Genomic DNA, 26,161 nt, shown 5'->3' with positions numbered 1-26,161 from the left:
CCTGTCTAAAAAGAAATCTGAATTTAATATAAAGGTCTAAACTTAACTTTTAAAAATTTAAATAAAAAATAAATATGCTAAATCCATGAGCACTGAGCCAAAAACTTGACATTTAAAGGCTGCATTTCTATATAAACGAAGTGTCAGGGGAAAAGCCGCTAACTCTTGAGGTCAATTTTTATTAACATGATACTGTATTAAGGGCTTGATCCTGTGGGGGAGCTAGGGGCTGTGCTTCTGGATGGAAGAGACTGGCAAAGTCATCAATGGTGTTGGGACCCAGCCTCTGATTCCAGGGGATACCATCATGTATATCATCAAGATCATCCACTAACCCATGACCCCTGGTGGTCTCATAGTCCTGTTTTTATAGCTTCTCCCTACCTGAACTCTGGCTCAGTTCTTGATTTAAGAATATTTACAACTCACCCTACCATGGAAATTTAGTCTCCAGCTTATGGAAAAACAAGGATCAGCCCAGTAACTACCAGCCCTTGCTTCTGGGTAGTTCTGGGCACTTCAAGTAGATCTTGCTCTCTCTCTCTCCCCCCTTGTATGTGTACAGACAAAGATGAATTAATGGATTTCTGTTTGTAGCAGCTGTCTCAGTCTTTCAGCGAAGAACTGCCATGTAAAAGGCATGTGAGTTACATAGGTGAAGTTTTCAGTGTTGTTGGTTCTTGTGTTTTTTCTAGAGGTGGGGGAGTTATGCAACAAGGAAGGCACAACACTGGTGTAAAAGCAGGACACTGTGCAAAGGGGGGACGATATTCTTCAGAGGGCAGCCTCTAGCATGGGGAACTGCCAGAAAAAACTGCCATGGGTGCAGGTCGTAAAAAAGACCCTATGTGAGAATTTTCTCAAGAAATTCCTGTATCGTTAGGTAAAAAAGAAACATGTGCCAAATGTAAACATAGCAAAGCAATGCAAGGCCCGGTTGTCAAAATGAAACAGTATGAACAACGCTTCTCAGAAGGCAATGAGTTTAAAGATGTTGCCATGTCCATATCAATCTGGATCAACTGGTAATAAACCTAGTTTTGCATCATTCCCTTGGACTTCCCATCATGTCATATGTGCCAGTAAATAAAACACGGTTACTCACCTTCTCATAACTGTTCTTAGAGATGTGTTGTTCATGTCCATTCCAATCAGGTGCGTGTGCACGCACGTGCATGATGGCCGGAAGATTTTTCCCTTAGCAGCAGCCGTCGGGTTGGCACGGGCGTCCCCTGGAGTCGCAACCTTATGGCACCTAATATATAGCCCTGCTGACCCGCCATCCCTTCAGTTCCTTCTTGCCGGCTACTCCGACAGAGAGGTAGGAGGGTGGGTAGTAGAATGAACATGAACACCACATCTTGAACAGTTGCAAGTAGGTGAGTAACCGTTTTTTCTTCCAGTGCTTGTTCTTGTCAATTCCAATCAGGTGACTCCCAAGCAAAATTAGGAGGTGGGAGTCGGAGCTGTCCCCTGACTGGAGTACTGCTCTACCAAAGGCCGCAGCATCTCTGGCCTGTCTAGTAATTGCATAGTGTGCGGCAAAAGCGTGTATCGATGACCACATCGCTGCTCTGCAGATTTCCTGGGTGGGGACTTGGGCCAGAAAGGCTGTTGATGAAGCTTGTGCTCTTGTAGAGTGCACCGTTATGGGGGGTGCTAGGATCCCTGCTAGATTGTAGCACTCGGTAATGCAGGCCACAATCCATGATGAAATGCGCTGTGTCGAAACAGGCTGGCCCTTCATTCTGTCCGCTACTGCGACAAAAAGCTGTACTGACTTCCTGAACAGTTTTGTCCTTTCTATGTAAAAGGCCAGCACTCTGCGGATGTCATGAGTGTGGAGTCTCTGCTCCCTGCTACTTGCATGAGGCTTGGAGTAGAACACCGGGAGGAAAATGTCCTGGTTGATGTGGACCTGCGATACCACCTTTGGGAGGAAGGCTGGATGGGGTCTGAGCTGAACCTTGCCCTTAAAAACACAGTGTAGGGCGGCTCTGACGTTAGAGCCCTAAGCGCAGACACCCTCCAGGCTGAAGTTATTGCCACCAAGAACGCAACCTTGTAGGAGAGGTAGAGCAGGGATCATGTTGCTAGAGGCTCAAAGGAGTGCCCCATGAGCCTAGAGAAGACCAGGTTAAGGTCCCAAGCAGGAACCAGTTGGCGGACGTGCAGGTACAACCTGTCGAGACCCTTCAGGAAGCGATTGACCAGTGGGTTAGTGAATACCGAGCAGCCGTGTTCCCCCGGGTGGAAAGCTGAGATAGCAGCCAGGTATACTCTTATAGAAGACAAGGAGAGACCTTCCTGCTTTAGGTGGAAAAGAATCCAAAATCTGGGGCACAGAGGCTGGCGCCGGGGGAAAGTCATGCTGAGCTGACCAGATTGAAAATCTCTTCCACTTGGCCAGGTACGTGGCCCTAGTGGAGGGTTTCCTACTGCCCAGGAGAACCTGTCTGACCTCTTCTGAACAGGAGACCTCGAACGGGTTCAGCCATGGAGCCTTCAGGCTGTGAGATGCAGCGACTGCAGGTTTGAGTGCTGGAGCTGCCCATGATCCTGCATGAGAAGGTCCTGGAAAAGTGGCAGGGTAATCGGGGTTCCCACTGACAATGTCTAGGAGAGACATGTACCAATGCTGGCGGGGCCAGGCTGAGTCTATGAGAATGAGCCAAGCCCAGTCTCTGCGGATTTTTAAGCAGGACCTTATGGGTGGGAAGGCGTACAGAAACGGTCCCACCCAGTGGAGGAGGAATGCGTCCGCTGTGGAGCCCGGACGGTGATTCTGGAAGGAGCAGAACTGCTGACACTTCCTGTTGCATCTCATGGCAAAGAGGTTGACCAGGGGAGAGCCCCACCTCTAGAAGAACAAAGATGCGACCTCCGGGCGAAGGGACCGCTCGTGGCTGTGAAAAGACCTGCTGAAGCTGTCCACCAGCTTGTTTTGGACCCCAGAAGGTACGACGCCTGTAAATCGACTGAGCGCTCTATACAAAGTCCCATAACCTGAGGGCTTCCTGGCACAGGGGAGAGGAGTGTGCACCCCCGTTTGTTGATATAGAACATCACGGTCGTATTGTTCATCATGACTGATACACATTGAGCCGCTAGATATGGGTGGAATGACTGACACACTAGGCGTACCGCCCTGAGCTCCCTGACATTGATATATGACTGAGATCTGTCTGTGACTAGAGGCCCTGAGTCCTGTGGTCCCCCAGATGAGCCACCCACCCCAAATCTGATGCATCCATTACTAGTGTCAGGCATGGTTGTGGGGCAACGAAGGGGACCCCTGAGCACACTTGCTGAGCGTCCATCTACCAAAGGAGGGAGTCGAGGATGGGGGGAGGCAGGGTCACGATCTTGTCCAAGCTGTCCCTAACAGGTCTGTACACTGACGCAAGCCACAACTGAAGTGGTCAAAGCCTGAGTCTGACAAGTTGGACCGTGTATGTACAGGCTGCCATATGGCTGAGCAGTTTGAGGAAATTTCTCGCGGTTGTGATGGGGAGGAACTGCCTGAGTCCCTAGATCATGTGTCGAGGGCCTGGAATCTCGCCTGCGGGAGGAATGCTCTGTCTTAGGTTGAGTCCAGAACCGCTCCTATGAACTCTATCCTCTGGACCGGGGACAGAGTTGATTTCACCTCATTCAGTAGGAGGCCCAGATTCTCAAGAGGTGGCTCTGATAAACGCCACCTGAGCTCTGGATTGGCCTTTGATCAGCCAGTTGTCAAGGTATGGGAACACCTGTACCTGATGTTTCCACAGAAAGGCGGCAACACCAAGTGCATGGGACTCGAAGACTTGAGGTGCTGCTGACAGGCCGAAAGGGAGGACTGTAAATTGGTAATGGGAACAGTTGACCACAAACCTGAGGTACTTTCTGTGGTTTTGCGCTATTGCTATGTGAAAGTACGCGTCCTTCAAGTTGAGGGGGACATACCAGTCTGCTGGATCCAATGAAGGGATAATGAAGGTCAAGGAGACCATGTAGAACCTGAGTTTCCTCACAAACTTGTTGAGGCTGCGCAGGTCCAGGATAGGCCTTAGTTCTTCGGTATTAGGAAGTAGCAGGAACAGAAACCCTTGTCCCTGTGCTCCAGTGGAACCTCCTCCACAGCCCCTAGCGCTAGGAGTGATTGCACCTCCCAAATGAGAAGTTGCTCGTGAGAAGGGTCCCTGAAGAGGGACGGGGAACGGGGGAGGGCACAGAATTGGATGGAGTATCCCCTCTCTACCATGCGAAGCACCCAGCTGTCCGAAGTTATATGAGACCATGCACGATAGAAAGGGGATAGTTAGGAGGGAAAGGTAAGGCAGGGTGAATCCAGTCTCTGGTCCGGTGCACTGTCCTTGACTGCACCTTCAAAATGCCGGTTTAGGGCTAGAGTGTAGTTTGGACTGGCCCTGATTAGCAGAGGGATGTTGCCTTCTCCTACCGCTCCAGTTCCTCCTCCTAGAATTGTCCTGGCAGTTCTGCTGTTGGAATCTTTGAGGAGGTTGCGGGCAGAAGTGTCTGGTGTGTGGGCGGTGTATGCAAGCCCAAGGATCTGAGGGTGGCTAGGGAATCTTTTAGGCTGTGGAGCCGTTTGTCTGTCTTCTCTAAAAACAGTCTCACTCTCAAACGGGAGGTCCTGAATCATTTGTTGGACTTCGCAGGGCAACCCTGAGACTTGCAACCAGGCCCCTCGTCACATAGCTATCCGTCGCCATGACTCTTGTGGCAGCATCAAAAATTGCCTGCAGTGAAACGCGGGAGACTAAATTTCGCTTCTTCCACCAAGGCAGTGAACTCTGACCAAGAATCGGAAGGGACGAGCTCTGTGAACTTAGCCATGGAAGCACAGATATTATAAAAGTACCTGCTCACAATGGCCTGCTGGTTAGCAATATGGAGTTGCAGACCGCCAATGGAGTAGATTTTCATACCCACGAGGTCCAGTCGTTTAGCATCCCTATTCTTTGGGGAAGGAACTTGGAAACCTTGTCTCTCCCACTGGTTAGCCACATCAATGACCAAGTTGGGAGGGCGGATGGGCATAGAGATGCTCAAAGCCTCTGGAGGGGATGAAATACCAGCGCTCATTAGGTTTGGCATTGAGTGGCAGAGATGCTGGCATCTGCCATAGAGTTTTGGTAGTTTCCACCACTGTCTTTATAAGGGGTAATGCTACCCATGAGGGCACTGAGGGTGTTAGGATGTCCACCATGGGATCCATGTCCTCAACCAGCTCCTCAGCCTTTATGCCCAAGCCTAAGGCAGCCCTGCAGAGCAACTGCTGTAAAACTCTGTTGTCCTCTAATGCAGGGGCTATGGACATCCCTGTCAATGCTTTGTCCAGTGACGAGGAGGAGGAAGTGTGCGCTGGTGGTAGAAGCTCCCTGCCGTCTGCCCCAGATGGGTCACATGACTCCTGGGGCAGCGTTGGAGGAGGTACTGATGATGGTGACGGGGCCATAGGCATCGTAGCCAGCGTCGATGTCAGTCTCACAGGAGGGAGCTGCATCGGCATGCTCACAGGAGCCACCGGGGTTGGGGGGTCCGGTGCCGACATCGGCACCTGGGTTGTAGGTGCCTGCATAGAAGTCAATGACTCCGAGATCTCGGACACCGAAGACCACAGAGGAGCCGATCCTTTGTGTCTCGAACGGCGAGAGCTCGGGCAGCGGGAAGGCTCTCTGTCAGAGCGTGTAGGTGCCGATGGACAAGGCAAAGGGGAGTGCCTCGACATCATAGCCGGCTTTCCCTTAGAAAGCACTGGAGGATGGGGCTCCGTTGGAGCTGATGGTTCCTCCCTGGCAGGTGAGAATGGTGCTGGCAGTTGGAGGAGATCTCTGGTGGCCTGGTATGCTTCCGGCATGGACAGAAGCTGAAGCTGCTGTGTAGGCAGAGATTGAGGTGAGGCCAGACTCAACTGCCTCACCTGGATAGGAGTTGACACATCCCTGGAAGGAGAAGCCGAGGAGTGGCCTGCCTGGGGTCGCACTTCAAGGCTTAGCTGGAGAAAGGTCATCTGGCTTTTTCTTCTTCTGAGGCACCAGCGAACGGGAGCGGTGCCTACTGTCAGAAGGGCCCCCTGAGGAGCCATGGCGGTGCCAAGTGTCCCCAGAGGAGTCCTTCCTAGGTGCCAAAGTTGCCGAGGTGCTCTGTGTCAAGGATGACGCCGTTGTGGTCAGATCTCTTGAGCCTGGGTTGGAGTGGGGGTGCAAGGCTGCCTCCATGAGGATCACCTTCAGCCGCTGTTCCCGTTCTTTAGGTTTTCACGGGCAGAACTCGTGGCAGATCTTGCAATGATCGTTCTGATGAGTCTCCCCCAGGCACCTAAGACACGATGAGTGGAGATCACTCTTAGGCATGCGCTTGGCGCAACCCACACAGTTCTTAAATCCCAGGAACTGTGGCATGCCATGGCCGGAGTGTGGGGGGAACCCCCAATGACTATGCTGTACTAAACTTTAAACTGGTACTACTAACAACTAACTATATACACAGAATGACTAAGAAAACTTGCTGAGAAAGAGCTAAGGGAAGTTCCAGACACCGTCACTGGTGGTACGAAGGAACTGAAAGGGTGGTGAGTTGGCAGGGCTAGATATTAGGCGTGACTCCAGGGGGTGCCCAGGCTGATCCGACAGATGCTGCTAAGGGAAAAATCTTCCTGCCATTGTGCAGGTGCGCACGCACACACCTGATTGGAAGAGACATGAACAAGCACTGGAAGAAGAACTTAGTTTATCAAAAATTTGTGGTTGGGATGGGTTACTTATTAACAAACTGTGTTCAAAGTATAACTGGTATATTTGCATCCGATGAAATGAGCTGTAGCTCACAAAAGCTTATGCTCAAATAAATTTGTTAGTCTAAGGTGCCACAAGTCCTCCTTTTCTTTTTGCCAATACAGACTAACACAGCTGCTACTCTGAAACCTGGTATATTTGGAGTATTTATCAATTACATTTTTACTATTACTTCTAAGATAGATATGGTGCTCAATATAATTAAACATCCTAGGTGAAGATTTCCTGTTTAAAAGTAATATTTTATTAGGCATTTCTCTCTTCTAGCATTTATTTCTTCTTCTCCCCCAGTTACTAGGTATGTTGCTAGAGATAAGTATTTAAAAAGATTTAGGTAGCCATTATGATTTTTCATCTTCCCTATAAAACTAGGTTTAGAATAAGTTACACCATTTAGACAGTGGTACAAACAGCTGCAGCAGGAAGAATCTTTCATTTACAATTTTATTTTTAAAGCAGTGCACTGAGTAATTCAGTAAGAGTGATTTTTTTTACCATTTTGTTTGGTCCAACTTAGACACAAGAGGTTATGAATGTCCATCACCTGCAACTTCGGCATCATCTGCTGGTTACCACCAGAAGTGGTGCAACAAGGTATACATCAGATAATAAAATACCAGTATCAAAAAAAGACTTCATCCAGGAAATCAATGGATGAGTTCATAATCAGGATCAACAAATTCCAGCAAGACTCCTCTGTAGTTGACAGGATTCAAACCTGTGCAAGGAGACCCCAATGGATATCTAGTCCTTCACCTTAACCACTTGGCCACAACTACTTGAGGGGAGGGCTAGCTCAGTGGTTTGAGCATTGGCCTGTTAAACCCAGGGTTGTGAGTTCAATCCCTGAGGGGGCCATTTAGGGATCTGGGGCAAAAATTGGGGATTGGTCCTGCTTGGACTAGATGACCTCCTGAGGTCCCTTCCAACCCTGATATTTTAGGACTCGGATGAAGAGACTGTTCAGTTAATTTGTGCAACAAATTCTCCCTTTCATTTTGTTCAGAACAAACATTTCAATAACATGGTTCAATCCTTATGATGAAGCTATGCTCCATCTGGCTGAGCAGGCATTGCAGGAAGGTTGCCGACAGTATATGAGAAGGAAGTCAAACAGCATGCAAAAAACATTGACAGTAAATTCATTAATCTCTCTTGATAGGTGGAGCCAATGATCCACTAATATGTACTTGTGTGACAAGAGAAGATGGGGTTGTCTTATAGAAACAATTGATACATCAGGAAATGCCCATACAGCAGAATACTTAAATGTAGCAGAAAAGCTATAACTGAACAAAATTCTAGTGTTTTTGAAAACTTCTGCGGGCTGACCTAAAATCATCATTCACTGACTACAGTTAGTCCTGCTGTTCCTTTAATAAATCATTTAGTTGTAAATGGGAAACAATTTTTGAAAAGAAGTGTGTATCTAAAACATTTAAGGCAGTTTTGTTTAATTAAAAAGTTACATGCGGTTATGTTTAAAGTAGGGCTGTCGATTAATTGCAGTTAACTCACATGATTAACAAAAAAATTAACTGATAAAAACTGTGATTAATCGCACTGTTAAATAGAATGCCAATTGAAATTTAAACATTTTGGATGTTTTTCTACATTTTCAAATATATTGATTTCTAGTACAACACAGAATACAAAGTGTACAGTGCTCACTTTATATTTTTTATTACAAATATTTGCACTGTAAAAATATTTTTCAATTCACTTCATACAAATCTCTATCATGAAAGCATAACTTACAAATGTAGATTTTTTTTTGTTACATAACTGCACTCAAAATAATGCAAAACTTTAGAGCCTACAAGTCCACTTAGTCCTACTTGAAATAACATGAAATATGGCAGAATGTGGGTAAAACAGAACAGGGGAGACAATTCTCTCCCAAGGAGTTCAGTCACAAATTTAGTTAACACTTGTTTTTTTAAACAAGCATCATCAGCATGGAAGCGTCCTCTGGAATGGTCCGAAGCCTGAAGGGGCATAGGAATGTAACATATCTGGCCCGTAAATACCTTGCAAGCTGGCTACAAAAGTGCCATGCAAACACCCGTTCTCACTTTCAGGTGACATTGTAAATAAGCAGTGATTAGAAATATCTCCCATCAATGTAAACAAACTTGTCTGAGTGATCAGCTGAAGTGGACTTGTTTTACATCATTTTAAAAATAAAACAAAGTTATTTTGTACACAATTCTACATTTGTAAGTAGAATTTTCATGATAAAGAGATTGCACTACAGTATTTACAGTAGGTGAATTGAAATACTATGTTTTTTACAGTGCAAATATTTGTAATAAAAAATATAAATTGAACACTGTACAATTTGTATTGTGTTGTAACTGAAATTAATATTTGAAAATGTAGAAAACATCCAAAAATATTTAAATAAATGGTATATTATCGGTGCAATTAATCGTGATTTTTTTAATCATTTGACAGCCCTAGTTTAAAGTCCAGTTACCATCCTAATGCAGGTTGACAAATCATGAGCAAAACGTTAATTGTCTAGTAACTAAGAAAATGGTGAATCAGCTATTGCGAATACTAAAAATGAAATTAAAATGAATATTAAGCTTAAATATTGCTTAAATTAGTTGTACCTTCCTAGCTCACCAGATATACAAAATCTAGTATAAAGACTTATTTAGTTGTAAATCAATTAGTATATGGACTAATGAAAATGCACCTTTAGAAAAGAAAAAATAAAAATGGAAAAAGATTACCATTAAACCAACCACCTTGACCTTAAAACAATCCAGCCTGATGTTAATTTATAATTTGGTTATCAGTTTTAGCCAGCTTTCTTGTGATACAGGGATTTAGATTCTATCACTGAGACACTGTTGTCCACTGAATCAACTAGCTACTTTAGGATACCTACTTAGGTGGCAAGTTCTTTGTTTTGGACTTCAGGCTGGTGCAGTATACTATTCTTTCACCTCAAAGATGTAACTAAAGGCAATGAAGAGGATAGCTTGTGTTGTATATTTGTTTATGCGAATACACAAGCTGTGGTAGTGATCATGTTTTATAAATGCAAATGTTTCAATGTTAAGAGTAGGAAAGATTACCTTCTAGTTCAGGGATGACAGTACTTTCACTTCAGGTACCTGTGCACCAAGCTCTTAACAGGAGAAGACGCTTATGTTAAATGGTTGTCGCTGCATAAAACCTGATCTTTGGATACTTTTGTAAATCTATTAGTAAAAGACTTCTGCCTAGAAGCTGAGAAGTATTTTATACAAATACTTAAATAGGCACAGGTCAAGAGAGAACATTTACAACCTAGTTCTTAGGGCCCTCAGTCTTTGTGCCAATGATTATTTATACACACTGGAACAGCTTCAATAGTGGAGACCCACCCCAGAATAGCCAATAACCTGCAGGTTAGGGCACTCACAGCCTTTTCCAGTCCCTGCTCCAGGTGAGTGCCCCAACGACTGAGCACAACAGTAGCACTTCCAACTCTGGTTTTGTACATCAAATCCTTCATTTCCTTTGCTTTTATTAAAAAAGGTTAATGTGTGGAGATGAAACACTGGAAAAGCTGACAACTTTTACTTGAAGTCAAACAATTCACCAAGGATTTTTTGTATCACACCAACTTTATGGGAACTGCCAGTTAACTGAAAAGTTAGGTATTGGCCAAGCTCTAGTTTCTGAACAGTGTTAACAAGTATATAGCTCTCTCTCCAGTGCTAATTCTTTTAAGTTTCTAAAAAACTGCCTATAGTTACAGTATCATGTTAAGAAGTGGATAGGCTGCAGTTACTAGTTCCCATAAAACTAAAAGGGTGAATTACCCACTCCAACCATTCATCACAAGTTACATTTTCTCCAGAAAGAAAAAGGAACAACTTGCAAGTGGCCAGCTAAAAGGAACCAAGTTCCATACAAGACCCTGAAGTATGTCTACTCCCACCCCATACAAACTAGTAACTTTTCTCTCCAGTGTAGGGGGAAAAAAGTTTGGACTCCCAAATGCTAGACACCTAAACACACACACCATGACAAGGGAATCTGCTAATCAGAAAACCCTACTCTGTGACATTACAGACATGCATTTTCAAGTTTGCTTGGCAAAATACAATTTAACGTAAGACAGACCACCACCCTTTCTGGATAAACTGCCACAAAATACCAGAGCAGAACTTGAGAGATCATGTCAGAAGGGCAACAAATGGCAAAGACAATCTTGTAGGCTATTTTAGATGTTTGACATAGCAGCTTATTTGGTGGCCACAGACATTACAATGCACAGAACCTGATTACAGTTCTCATGGTCCGAGAACCATCACAGGTTTACTATTCAAGTATTGTGAGCTCTTAAGCTTGAATACAGATAAAGCACTCCACACTCTTAAGGATAGGAGAGTTACTCTGTACTCCTTGGTCCTCAAAACTCCAAGTATTAAAAGGAAATCATCAGATACCAAGGTCTGGAATATATTTGCCAGGGACTGATGAAGCTTTTTGAATTCAACAAAAAAAATTTTCCTTGAAAAGAAACGTGAACCTATCTTTGGAGAAGTGATCTGTGCATTACTGATTCAGTCCCATAGATCTAGCTCCAAGCATTTACATCATACTCATCACTGTAGTCTGAACCTGATTCACTCCCCTCACAGCTGAGACTGACAACAGTACAAAGACATACCCTGCTAATAGTGTATCTGGCAACAGAAGAAGATATACTAGTCTGCAGCAAGGCGGGCTGAAGTCTGACAGCTAGTCTCTGGCCAGCAATAATTTGTTCAGTATCTTCAACCAGCGACAACTGCTACTTCATCTTAAGTAGCATAAGAGGTAGAGGCAGCCCTGAACAACTCTTCAGAGAAGTCTCTTAAGTTCTGCCTCAGCTTTCAGGAGGGACTGTAGTTCTCCTATCCACCTTAACCATGGTGGTCTTTTGGAGATGTAACTGCTTAAAATAAAAAGCAAGCATAAGTACATACAGTGCTTGGTTCAGGCTTAGCCATTCCAAAGTACTTAGAAGTGGCCACTATGATTTGCTATACATATTAAAATTCCATGAAATTACATTCACCTACTACACTATTTTGAGTTGAAATACCATTGTTTCATTTGCTCTAAGGTGACGTTAATATGTTCAAGTAATAAGGTTTCTGGCATTGTCAATTTAAACTGTGTTCAGGTAGAGGCCAAATGTGGAAAGATTTTAGCTTCAATAGGATAAGTGATGCTAATGAAGCCTTCAAAACTGAAGAGTGATATAGCTGATGATTAGTGGCTCAACTTTAAAAAAATTTCTAAATGTCTACACACTAGTATAAAAAAGGATTTATGTTAAATGCTTCAGTTGGACTGATGAAACTCTACATTTAAATTCTAAATCTTGTAAGAACCTTGTTTAGGTCAAACAGTATTTTTAGTTTTACTCACAAAAGCCTTATATTTCCTCTGAATGTTTCTATAAGAAAAATTAAGGACCCTCCAACTAGTGAGGGGTTTTAGGCCATATCACTTGAAAGCAAAAGGTAGCTACAACATAAAAAAAGCTTCCTCCTCCAGTTAGCTCAAGAGAGGAACACAAAAGAGAAGGGTCTGATCCAGAAAGCACATTTTAAGCACTATTAACCTGAATCAGGTTTCAGAGTAACAGCCGTGTTAGTCTGTATTCGCAAAAAGAAAAGGAGTACTTGTGGCACCTTAGAGACTAACCAATTTATTTGAGCATGAGCTTTCATGAGCTACAGCTCACTTCATCGGATGCATCCGATGAAGTGAGCTGTAGCTCACGAAAGCTCATGCTCAAATAAATTGGTTAGTCTCTAAGGTGCCACAAGTACTCCTTTTCTATTAACCTGAATGGCAGTTACAAATGGTCAGTACCTCTTAGATCAGTCCCAAAATATGCAGGTTTATGAAAAAGAATGGACAATATGACAACTGCAAAGGAATGGATTAAATTATGTATGACATGGCAGGATTTCTCACAAAGCTAATAAGCAGACTTCCAAATACTATCAATAATGTAGAAAGACATCTGATTTAAAGTCCTTTATTAACCTGAATATAAAAAGACAGAAGTTGTCTACAATATAGGACAGAGTTCTTGCTTCATGTGGAAACAAAATTTCTTTACAAAGTGAAAAAATAAATACCTCTTGGAGTAAGGTTTATATGCTAATATGTGCGATAAAAAAGTAGAGTTTTAATATTTTGACAAAATGTCTGTGCAAAGAAACAAATGCATAAACACACATTACCGCTACATTAAGGCAATATGAAAAGTATACTCAGAAAATCTCAGTAAAGTGACAGTGTAGTTTTCTAGCTTTAATTTAGCTAGTATTGCACCCAAATATGGTCTTCTAGTTTCCTCTAAATCATGGAGGATACACTAGTTGACTGAAGTCCAAAATGCCCAAATGCGGGGTGGAATATAAAGAGTTTTAGCAAGATAGATAACCAAGCAACTCAAAAAGTAAACTTATGAAAGCACTTAAATTATACAACATTTACACTATTTAGGCCAAAATGGATTTTTGATAGTTCAAGCAAAATCAGCCTCCACAGGTATGGCAGATTTATAGGATGACAGATGAATTTGTGGCAACCTGGACACATCTCTAGGGTTGGCTAACTTAAATCCTTCCCAAGTGGAAATGGTTTCCCCTTTTGATTTGCAAGCAAAGCCCCAGAACATTTCCTCATTGGAGCATCATTACTAAGCAGGAGAGACTTTCCTGACTAACCCCTCAACATCCAGAAATTAAAATTTGCTGTAAAGAACACTTCCAAAATTATCACTGATTTGAATTAAGCTTTGATTAGATTGCTGATTTAAATACAACTGCTTGCTTAAAGCCTTGCAACCTCAGGTTTTTAAAAATACCTGATTTTTAAAATAGTTTCCCCTCACTTCAGAACAATTTACTAAACACAAACTATGAACATAACACTAAAACTGATGTATACATTTGTAAAAAACTAGTTTTGCTATTAAAATAATGGAGTGATCACACTAAAGGAACAAAATAAAAAGAAACTTAAAACCAATTATAAAATGTGTAAAACTACATATTGAAATATCCCTGCTGGGTATATCAAATTGACTTTACACCACATTCCCCAGAATTACCTAGCTTTTGGCAATATTGCCACATTGCAAGCTCATGCATCAAGAAGAACTTTTTCATCCTTTAGATGACATGAATTTATTTAGAGTTCTGTTTTCACAAGATGTCTCCAAACCATCTTCTTAGGCATGCTGAACAGAGAATATTGACCCCTCCATGACCCAAAGGTGTAGTGGGGTTTTGCTTCTCATTGTAGGCAGGAGCTGGAGTGATTGCCTTCTTCACAATCAATGGCTGTAGTTCATCTTAGTGCAGTTTGTAAAAAGTACATGATGCTTCAGAAGTGTACATGTTGATCATATCACTGTCAGATTGAGAAGACTGGTGTGGGTTGGCAAATACACGTGCTGGACATGCTCTACCCGAGACCTGCAAACTGGGCATGACTGGAGAGAAGATAGAAAGTATTAGGGAACACTCCTTCACAACAATTTTCAGAGACCCTATATGTCTCATGAGCACAAAGTCATCACCTTAATGAATAAACATTGTTGGTGAGACTGAAGTATTCAGGTCTGTCTCTATATTTCCAACATGATACCACAAGAAACTTCCATGCCACTGATTCCTAACTTCTCCGCAAAAAATGCCTTAATTTACATCAAAAGTAATGACTACATACTATACGAGACCTGAAGAAGAGCTCTGTGCAAGCTCAAAAAACTTGTCTTTCACCAACAGAAGCTAGTCCAATAAATTACCTCACCTACGTTGTCTTTCTTCACAATACAGCCTCACCTATTTAGTTTATCATCTAAACATAAGATTGTGAACTAAGACATTATGCAAACTGAGTTTAAATACCAAATCAAACTTTGCTGAGTATATTGGTCAAGATCAGTTAATTATACTAGTAAAAAATGAACTGTAAAGTGAAATCAATTGTTTAACACATTAATGTTGAATGTCCCAAGTGACACTGCAATTACCTGCAATTGGGCAGCACAGGTCTCACAGCATACTGTGTGGCCACAGGGACAAAAGGTTGAATTTATTTCTTCCTCACAACACACCATACATAGCATAGACTCCTTCAGCTTCCGCAACTTCTCTTGAAGAGCTTTTGTTTGCTGGCAGCTGAGACCCTCACAGCTGTCACAGTTCATATTACTTTCTGAAGACTTAAGGGGAGAATTCGGTGGCGTTTGGTCACTTCTTGAAACAAGATCCACAATACCAGCATTGTAAAGAGTCCTCCTCGCATGATCATAAACCTCCTTTGATGTTCGTTTAATGTCAAAGACATACTTTTTGCCAAGATTAATGTTTTCATTCAGGAACAAGGATGCTAGGTGACCCTTTAAATCTCGACTGTACTGCATCATGACAGCGCTAGTAACAGTGTCACACCTACAAGACAAACCCATGAGACAAGTGAAAAACTTGATTAGTTAATACTGAAGCCTCAATGTATCTTATTTGTCCCCTGAACTCAGACACCCGCGAAGGATGGAAGATCCACAGCATGGTTAGCCTACATAATTTTGTTTCTATATATGACAGCTGTATTTTGCAAGGATTTTTAAAAACAGGATTAGAGGAATGAAGCTATAGATTATTTTGATGTTTTCCATAAATTATAAACTTGTTTTCATTTCTAGCATATATTAGTGTCTACTGCTTACTGAGGTATCTATTAGAAACCGATTTAGTTCTCATTCTGAGAAAGTGCTATGTATATTGTAGTAGTGCAGAGAAATATTTTGTATATTCTCACCCCAGAAAAACCTCAACAATAAGAATCTATCCAGCTCTTGGATGTAACAGAAGCAAAGTAGGACTATGCTTGAATTTTGTTTCATACCATTCCTGGTGTTGTGTGCGCAGGAGTAGCAGCAAAGATATGATGGAATTCTGCAGGGGAATATCTAAAATGCAAGGTAGTCTGAGGAAGTGTCAAATACCTACAATCCTGTGCCAAGTTTAAATCCTGACTCAACTGCTGCTGAAAAGGTAGGAAGAGCGGTTTACCCACTAGTAATACAAACCTGTAAAATGCATGTGTCTCTGTTATTGCTCTGTACAGTCCACTTGCTGCTCTGGTACTGATCATCTTAAACAAGAGAACTATGCTATTACCAGACTCCTTGGTGACTGTCAGATACACATTCTTCCCAGACTGGGTTGCCATTTGAACAACAGGATAAGCAATCCTAAATGTGAATAGAAAATGATGAGTAGTGTGCACGTCGGGGGGATTATTCTCCTTCTAAAAATTAAGACAATTTCTACAGCCACTCACATACTGTACTATGAGAAACGTCCTCTAAGACTACCCAGAAGAAATTAACAGCTACATTTGCAAACAAAGAGGCCTTCCCAATCTTCTATAATGCTAGATTGAAAATGCTACACTGAACAAGTACAGGACCGCTATACCACTAATATAGTCCCCATGGAAGCACATAATTTATTTGTATAGCCCCAAACACAGCATTTTAAATCAATGGTCTCCTGATGAAAAGGCTATCAGAAGTGGATAAATCCCCAGGCACTGCATGCTTTGGCAGCTTCTTGCATGGTCCAACCAGAACACAAAGATACAAAAGATTTTAAACACACTTCCTTTAGAACACCACAGTTTTGATTATATAGGTATAGAGCCAAACTATAGCTCACAGAAAAGTCAGAAGGTGAGATTTTCGCCCCAAGAACTTACCTGTTAATGGGGCTGAAGTCATCTTTACAGATGGAGATGCCGTCAGGCCCAACACCAATAAGAAGTTTCTGCCCTTCACTGTCTCTCACTGAGTGCCACTCCACCCCATAGTTCTCCAGTGATGACACAATCTGCAGAACCTGGTACTCTGCTGAAGCCTGGCTCAGCCCTTCTAGTTCCTTGTGCTTTGCAGTAATACTGTGGATAAAAAAAGACTGACAGGTGAACCATTCAGCCATATGCAGTAATTTACAGCAACATCTCATTTTAACAAGGTTTTAAATGATCAAGTTAGGTGGTCCTTATATAAAAGTACTAAATTAATTGGTCTGTTTAGTTATAGCTGGCTATATGTTTCTGATCATTAAAGTGACAGAACTAATTAAATATTCTTGGACTATTTAAAGGATCCATATATTGATTGATTGAGTGTGTGTGTAGAAAGAGAGATCCTTTCTTTATATAAATATAACGAAAAAGCTGCATGCTATTTTCGAAACTGTCCCTTGTGTAGAAAGGCTTTCAGATTGCAAAGTTCCTAGCAGTAAAAAATTCACATGCATGCAAATACAACATTTAGAATTTTTCTCCTTGACGTTCAGGTTTTACACTAGAAAAATATGTGCGCGTGCGCAAGAAGTAGACTCAGGCTTGTTTACAACACAATCTAAGGGTATTAAAATTATGGAGAGTCTAGGTATCTAAAGTCCTAAAATTGTACCTTTAGACAAATATAGTCTTCTATATGAAAGACTATTTAGGCTACTTTTACTTCCTAATCAAGGAATATTTAAATAGTTACCACTTCTATTTCGAAAAAGGAAATGTAAACTGCAGTCTACAAATGCAGCAGATATGTAGGGCCACTTTCATTAAAAACATTCTGGTTAGAGTTTGGTTTCCTTTCAAAGAATAGCTGACTAACACTAGCTTTGATTTTTTTGCAACATCACTTACACTTACGTTTTAGCACCAAATAGCCAGAAATTATCATTTACTAATTTAAATTCTTAAACAATTTTTGTCACTGGTTAGAGTAGTTACAGCAGTTACTTACCTGTCTAAGGTGGCAGTAGTGAGCTCCTTTGCACACATCTCTTCGTAACTGTACTTGGCAGTATTCTGGTTATAATCCCCAAACTTCATGTGAGCCAACAATGCACTAAGTTCAATGGCATGCTCTGAAGAACATTGAAGATTACCAGCCAAAAGATCCTCCCTTATATGCAAGAAAAACATATGCCTGCAAGAGAATTACTTTTTATTTTTAAAAAGTTTGACTAGCATAGAAGTCAATAATTGTTTGAGACTCTAGACTGGTCACTGAGCATATTAAATAACGAATAGTTCTGGCATCAGAGTTAGAAAACTAACTTGATTTTGTTAACGCTTATGCTATCTTTTCAAAAGCCAGCCTACATTAAAAGATGAGTTTCTTTCAGTAGCTTCATTTAAATACTGAATTGTCCAGCAAGTCCAAAAAGATCAAATATCTTAAGGCCATTAAAAAAAATTCTCACCATCAGTGAATATCTGAAATGTTAAACTCATCAAGTGAGAATTACAGATTAAACAAAGAAAACACTCATATTGCATGTAAAAGGCTACCCATGTAGTTACATTGTTCCACTGTCATTTCTAAATAAATATGCATTACTTCAGTGTGCACTATCATTTGTAGTTAAGTGAAGCAAATATTATAAAATACTAAGCATAAATCAGCACATGCAGTTCTGTGAAATATTACAGTTGAGAAATCTGTGGGAGATTTTTCTGTTTATTCAAAACAAACAGCTCTCCAATAGTACTCTTACAGAGGTGGTGTAATTTTCCCCAGCCTGAAAGAATCCAGTGAAAAATACTTGAAAAACCTATAAAAGTGCTGTGAAAACATATATATACTATGTTTACTTTGTAAGCATATTTATTCAGCCATTTATTGCCGTTCTGGGTTTAGCCTCGGACCTTTAGATTTGGATCTGTCATGTTGGCTAAACAGTTGAAAAAACAGGATGGATAAAAATCAATTTGAAAAATTCAGACTTATTTAAATCAATTTAAATTAAACCAATTTAAAATTTGACAACCTATATTTAGACCTAAACTTATTATAAGCTATAAAAATAATTTACATTACATAAAAATAGACTTCAAGCGGTATGTATTTTCAGCTGTTTTAAAAGAAGTCAAATCACTGAACTGGTGGCAGTCACTCACTAAGCACCAGGAATCCGAGTCTGAAATGCTAAAACAGCTTTTGACAGAAGTAGTCTCTTCCGCAGATGCAGAGAATATTTTCTTCAAGTCACTTTTTTCAACTAGTTCAGATCAATGACTAGTTTATTCAAAGGTGAGAAACCGAAGGAGAATTGAAAAAAGCAGGAAAGCCTGTTTTAATATTCCAAATTATAAATAAAAATTAGGTATGAAGATGAGATGTTCTAGTTCTAAAATCTTGGAAGGGCCTGATGACCAGAAACCACCAGCTCAATTCAGTAACTACTAATACTTCCTTTGTTTAATAAAACAGTTTTAAATGCAAAACATGATCAACTTTTTCTTATGTATCCAGCACACTGAAGGTAGTTTTATAGAATTAATAAAACCAAACTTAGAAAAATATTGGTTCTGTACATTTAATTTTTCCATCCACATAGAGCTTGAAACAAGTCTCATGTAAAAAATTAATTTAGTAAATATGAAAATGCTTCACTCATCATTTTCTAACATAATAAAAATGTAAAAATTAAGAACCTGAACAAATGAATGTTAAGCTCTGTAACTGCTTAAAATGTGTAGATACACTGTATCCTTCTGGTTAGCAAGAGTACCACCAAATTTAGTTTAAAGGCCACATTTTGTTTCAAATCAACATGTTTTAAGGGTTACCAACCAATGAGAATCAACCTTACATACTTCAGGAAACTAACTACAGAGTACAAATGCAAAACAAGATTAAAAGTCATGGTTTCCTGCTTGCCAATTTAAATCAGTTAAACCTGGTGATAGAAATCAATGTGATCACAGACTAACTGCCATATTTCGGGTGTTAAAGCAGAGACTCATCCTGAAGCAAGATGCTGAGCTACTCCAAGGTCTGGAACAGGGACTTAAGGGCTTGTCTACACTTGAAACGCTACCCACTGTAGCGCTTCAGTGTAGACACTACTATGCCAACAGGAGTTCTCCTGTCAGGGTATGTAATCCAACTCCCCAAGAGGCAGTAGCTAGGACAATGGAAGAATTCTAACAGCCTGTGTAAACTGATCTAGCCCCTGGTGTAACGATGTTGCTGAGGGGTGTGGATTTTTCACACTCCTGAGCAATGTAGTTGGGTCGATCTAACTTTTCAGCGTAGGCCAGGCCTTAAGCTACGTCTACACTTACAACATTATGCCACTGTAGCACTTCAGTGTATATACTCACTACAGCAACATAAGGGGGTTTCCTGGTGCTGTAGTAATCTACTTCACTGAGAGGGGGTAGCTAGGGGAATTGAAGAATTCTTCCACCCATCTAGCATGGTCTGCACACCCCTGAGCGACGTAGCTGCGTCAATTTAATTTTACAGTTTAGACCAGACCTTATCTGGGAATCAATATTCTGCCCTTCCATTTCAATAGTGGAAGTTTTATGCAATGGCATATTTGATCTTGAATTAAAATAAATGTATTTTCTGCATTTTGAGGTGAACATAAAACCTATCTAATCTTGCTAATCAATTTTTGACCATGTTTATTTTAGACCATTTATTTTAGAACTATCCATTTTCATTTCTTCAGCTAACTTGTTCACCAGTTCCCTACCTTTTTAACTTTAGACATGCTGAGTCAGGTAAGTTCTTACATTTCGTAATCCTTACGCATTTGCCAACCAATTTGATGCACTGAGCGGCAGATTTCACATTTGCTACAGTTAGAATGAGAAAGTTATCTAATGAATAAAATATTGTAAAGACTAAAAATAACGAGAGCTAGCCCAGGCCTGAGTGGTGATGAGTTGCAACCTGAGTTGCAGCTCTCTTCCCCCGCCACCCTCCAGGGAGGAGGGGAAGAGAAGGGATGCTTAGATCTTCAATCTGACTACATACCAATACACACAAGAGAGAATTGATATACCAAATATAAAAACTAACCAAAATAATTGTTTTATAAAGCAATCCTTATGAATCATGAAAAAAAAATTCATTTTATTTTTGGTTTGCAGTTTACCTCTAAAAAAACCTGAAGCATTATTAAAAAATTGCAACATGTTTAACTCTAGGGTTTATATCAAATTGAAATTTTAGCCACATGCATGCAATCTGACAATATATTTAACTTTTTAAGAGCAATTAATGCAGGTTATCTAAATTAAACTACTCAGACTTGCTCTGGCCAAGAGAGCTGTCTAACAGTAATCATTTGTTCAACTTTGCCTCCCCCCAAGATTAGAAATATGAAAAGTCTGTTTATACATTTCTGCATACTACTGCTCTTTGAAAGTACTTATTATTTATGTAACAGTGACATTTAAAGGAATATAGCAAACTTGAAAACATTCTCTGCCTGAAAAATTTACTCCTACTATAGTTGCAAGTGACAAGATTACAACTTAAAAAAAAGCAAAAAAAAATTTCAGTGTGCTTTGTGCAGTTGACAGCACTTTGATTATACAGGAGAAACAGCAAGACAATCTCTACCATTACTGAGAAGGCCCTACAGACATCAACAGGGAGCTGTGAAAAAGCTAAAGATTTCTCCAGCAGATAGAAATGCATTAGAGAAGAAACTACAATAGAGACAACTGTTCTAGAACCACTTCCACCGTCTCTTGCTAAAGACCTATCAAGCCTAAAAAGTGAAGACGCAGAGAAGATACAGAATTCCAGTGTGACCTTGGGCAAGTCACTTGGCCTCTCTGTGCCTCAGTTCATCAACTATAAAATGGAGATAACAGTACTTCCCTAGCTTACAGAGGTGTTGTGAGGTGTTCAGATATCATGGTAATGGGGGCCAGATAAATAGTTCAGATGGACGCCCACTGTAGCTTTTTCACCTTTATTTTTATAAAAGGACACTTGAATGGAGCAGACAAAGCAAAACTGGGATGGAAAAATTTCCGAAGGCTTTAATCATTGATTACAGAGCGCTCAACATTTAAAATGCTAATTTTGACCAGTGTTCCCTCTTCATACAACCTGTTTCAGTTCACACTCCCCAAAATCATTTTAATGAATATCTAGGTTCCAGTTGCCTGATACACGTGCAACAACCAGAACCTCAGAATCTGGTGAAGTCAGCTGATACTACCCAGGGCAGATCACCAAATTAAAATAATGGTGTGTTACTTAACATGAAGAGTTGTGAACTAGACTCCTAATTTTGCAAAGTTAATCTGCAGGGCTGAATGGACTACCTGTAGCATTCTTGAGCCAGAAGGCATTAAACCAAATTTCTGCAAACTAGTTTTGGGGCTTGAGTACAAAGCTTTTATTGGATCTCCAAAAGCCAGGACAGACTCAGGTGGATCTCTAAGGCAAAAGGTGCTCAATTCTTCAGATCTATGCATTCATTTCTACGACATTCTGTTCAACAAGCCAGAGAGATTCAGCACATTCAGAAAACTGACTGGAAAGTCAAGATAAAAATGAAGTGGTGGTCCCAAGAAGCATTCCTGTAGCAGTTCACTAATTCAAAAACTGAAGCCGCCTTTAAGTTGGTTTCTATTTAATTTTTTTAAACAAACTGCACCGGTTGCTATAAACGATTTCAGTTCAACAAGTTTATTAAAACTGAATTAAACAGTCACTGACCAAGTTTCATGGCTACATTATTTATCGTTTTAGTTATACAAGGATACATTTTTAACCCTTACAAACATGCTGGAAAAAACACTACTTTAGTCTCATTAGAATTGCTACAAAAGTTAGTACTTCACCAGTTCTAAGATTCCGCCTTCTCTTATATCATGTGACTGATTCAAACAAGTAGTTCTTTAATTTATTTTTCCAAACCAGTTGTACAGTATCACTTCAACCTTAAAACCTCTTTAAAATATAAAGCAAATCTTCATAATGCAAATTTTCACTCTTAATTTAAGTTTTAACCATGGTTTGTGTTAATCTTAATATCTCCCAGACTTTGGCACACTTCTGACATTACTAAGCCTGTGAAAAAAATAAACTCTGAAATCAATTGTATACAGAAAAACTGCTTTCCAGTGTAGTAATAGAAAGTCACCCATACCTCCCTTGAAGACCTTCAATCAGATTCACATAACGTTGTAACACTAATAGGAAAAAACTGAAATTAAGAGTTTAATCTTACTACTCTGCAATGCAGGACAAATCCTCCTCTCAAGTTTAACTGTAGTATTCCTGCATGACAATCATTCAAAATTTCTTGCCTCCAGTGTAATGCACCCAAGATTGTATAGCATTAGGATATTAAAACTTGTCTTCTGTTTGAGTATGAATATTTTTTGTTTGAGAATGAAGCCAGGTGCTCCAGAATATTTCTGGATATAAAGCAGACTACCTCAAAATATAATCTACAGAATTACTGTCAGAATTGCAAAGTAGCTAAAGGTTTGTCCATACAGGATAACTCACCAAAGTTAAGATAATTAACTAAAGGTGAAGTTAGGGTGCATACATTAAAGTGCATTGCACCCCAAAGTGGATCTTCTCATTCAGAAGTAAAATGGCCTTAGTTTGCTGTAGCTTGATCCTTGGAATTAAGGCCATTTTACTTCTCAATGCAAGGATCCGCACAGGGATTTAATGCACTAATATATGTGCATTAACTTCACAACTTTAGTTAGTATGGCAACTCCCACGTAGACAAGCCCTTAGTCTTCAATTTGACATTTCTAGCTAATTGTAGCCCATAACAGGACTCGGGAGTCCCAAGGCTTTTTGAAATAAAGCATTTAAGGCAGTTGGAACAACAGTACCAAGAGGCTTCTGGCCAAGCACCTACAACATTAAAATTAGTTTATTTTAATCTTGTCTTGCCCTAATCTCTATCATACAAATTTTACGGATGTTTTAGCAGCATACACAAACCCTCAGAAAAAATTTTCAGAATCAAATGCATAGTGGCTTAGATTTATTTTTCTTTTTGATAGTACTTTTTTTCCCAAAGTTAAAAAGCAATGCTAGGGATGCAGAAAAGGTGGTCAACATAAGGATTTTTGTCTAAATGGTCAATGGTATGAAAATAATTTTAGGGGTACTGAAAACTACCAACCCTAATCACTAACACGAATCTACATGCTGTGCCTACTGTTCCTCTCTTCATACATGATTTATGCAGAGTCCCTGGAGTGACAGCTGTTGCAAACAGAAACAGGTACTTAGGAGCCATAATGAAATTTAGACAGGGGCAAAATTCAACAGCCCACAGAAAGCATAATTGTACATATTCCAGATTTTAAGTCAGACTTGAAATTCTACTTCCCCTTCAAGAAAAAAGTTCACACTTAATATGCAAGTTCTGATATCAAAATATTCCTTTTGTATCCATAAAGGTAATTAAAAATCTTTTTAGTCTAGTAAGGTAAATATGGGAACAGTCCAACAGAGCTGTCTTAATCCCTTTCTTGTTCCACGCTCCAGCTGAATGGTGTCTACAAGGGAATGAAGCAAAAAAAGAGCTGCAATCTCCTCTCTGCTTGTGGTGGGAGAGGCAATAGGTGGCCAGTGTTTCTCAAAAACTAGGTGGCACAACCAGGAACATACATCTCTTGGAACTTCCAGTTACTGTGCTCCTGGTAGAAATACTGCTGGTCCTTTGGGGGCTAAACCCCTCTAGTACTTGGGGGTCCTCTCACTGATACTGAAATGTAATTTGCAGCTCCTTGCATGAGGTGAATTTGAACTATGAAGTATAATTCTCTCAAAATGGAGTTACACTGTTGAAAAACCACCATCTGAAAAGCTGAAAAATAAGGCCCACCTACCCCAACAAGATGACCCAATGTAAGTTAGTTACCTGATCTGAGAATTTAAAACTCTGCACTGGTGTACTCCTATTATATTTCCCAGTATCTCTATCCTAGTTTGCTCTCTGTAAAAGTAAGTGAAAGGTTACTAACACTATTCAACTCTGCTTCAGATAAACAATTAGATGCATTCAAACACACGCTAGTTTCAATGGCAGCAGTTAGCTTTTATTTGCTCTTAAAATAAGAGGGCACCATATCTAATTCAATTCCATGCGCAGCCAGTGTTACTATGTAAAAAGCGAGAAACTGGTCATTTCCTCACTCTATCCCCCATATAATCAAATGTCTAAACTAGCTATAAATTTACATAAACAAACCAGCCATTCTTACTAACATTGGCCCGTAAGAGCAACTAGGTAATGTGGTAATGAAGCAGTTCACTGTACTAGTCTTTAAACCAGAATGCTTATTTTGCATTTTTCTTACTGAGTCACTATATGTGTATTTCAAAAATACACACGTAAACAAAACAGTCCTCAATGGAATATGGCAATGCCATATTTTTGAGCAAAACTATTTTCAAAGCAAGTAAAACAGAGCTATTTTAAATGCTAGTTCATTAGACTTTTCAGTGTAATATGTCAGTGACAAAAAGGTGCCAAGAGCTATATATGAGTATCTGATTTTCAACCCAGTCACACAAGTAAGTTATATACTTTGTCTCAGTGTCAGGTTACTGAAATAACTTTAATAAAGCTTGTTTTAGTCAGGCATTATGTTTCTCAGCTTTCTAGAAAACCTGTTTTAAATAGAAAGCTAACTTTAATAGAAGTGATGGCCTCTGGTCAATTAGGAAACAAAATATAACTAATTGGCATCAATCTTTGCAGAAAGCTTTCTTAACAAAATAAAGTGTCCATATATCACATACTGGAAAAAAGATGTGGACAGACAAATTACCCCAGAGGTATGAGGCTTGATTTGGAAAACCATCAACCTATCAACCTCAGTCTAATACAATAAAATAAAATTTCTTTAAGATACTGTTCAAAGGGTATCTCACATCAGTTAGGTTAAAAATATAAAAAGGAAATAAATGCTGGAGAAATTATGGTGAAAGAGGAGATTTTATGATTATCCAACGGTCACGTCCAGTCATTAGAGTATTGCGATGCAATCCATAACCAAATATCACAAATTGTTAGTCTCTAAGGTGCCACAAGTACTCCTTTTCTAGTTGAAATGGTCACACAAAAGGAAAGAAGAATTGGTCTCATCTGCTAATAGCCGCTCCACTACTGATCGCCTCATACTGGAAAAAGAAAAACTGACAACCACAGAGGAATAGTTCAAAAAAATATGGGAGGTTGTGGTTATGGAAAACACCATATTAACCGAACAAACAGAAGGCAGACTGATACTTCGACAAAATACACCCATCCCTTTTTAAAAAAATATTAACATTTGATAGACATGCCTTGTCTTACTTAAATAGGTGTATATAGAGATTTCATTTAATTTATTAAAATCACTAGAAACAATACAGGTGTTGTGATAATGCTTACTCTGTAACATGGTAACACCCTGTTTAATAGAAAGATTTGATGATTAAATTCCTGTATAATGTCTTTTTGTACAAAAGCTAACTG

The 26,161-nt window shown here is 40.1% G+C and overlaps 1 protein-coding gene across 3 annotated transcripts in view; it reads right to left on the bottom strand.

Moving 5' to 3' along the window:
* Nucleotides 1-12,827: 12,827 nt before the first annotated feature.
* The window catches only part of MYLIP (myosin regulatory light chain interacting protein), a 20,992-nt gene continuing 7,658 nt past the window's right edge, over nucleotides 12,828-26,161 (bottom strand). For all 3 annotated transcript variants that reach the window (XM_073331960.1, XM_073331961.1, XM_073331963.2), the window contains 5 exons: nucleotides 17,641-17,826; nucleotides 16,584-16,781; nucleotides 15,913-16,077; nucleotides 14,854-15,274; nucleotides 12,828-14,310 (listed from right to left, as the gene is read on the bottom strand). In XM_073331960.1, coding sequence (XP_073188061.1) covers nucleotides 14,221-14,310; nucleotides 14,854-15,274; nucleotides 15,913-16,077; nucleotides 16,584-16,781; nucleotides 17,641-17,826 — 1,060 coding nt within the window. In that variant the 3' untranslated portion in view covers nucleotides 12,828-14,220. The remainder of the gene's footprint in view (nucleotides 14,311-14,853; nucleotides 15,275-15,912; nucleotides 16,078-16,583; nucleotides 16,782-17,640; nucleotides 17,827-26,161) is intronic.

The sequence above is a fragment of the Lepidochelys kempii genome, chromosome 2 (genome assembly GCF_965140285.1).
Source record: "Lepidochelys kempii isolate rLepKem1 chromosome 2, rLepKem1.hap1, whole genome shotgun sequence".
NCBI classification, from domain to species: domain Eukaryota; kingdom Metazoa; phylum Chordata; order Testudines; family Cheloniidae; genus Lepidochelys; species Lepidochelys kempii.
Note: the sequence above shows the minus strand (reverse complement) of the source record. Positions and strands in the feature narration are given on the sequence as shown.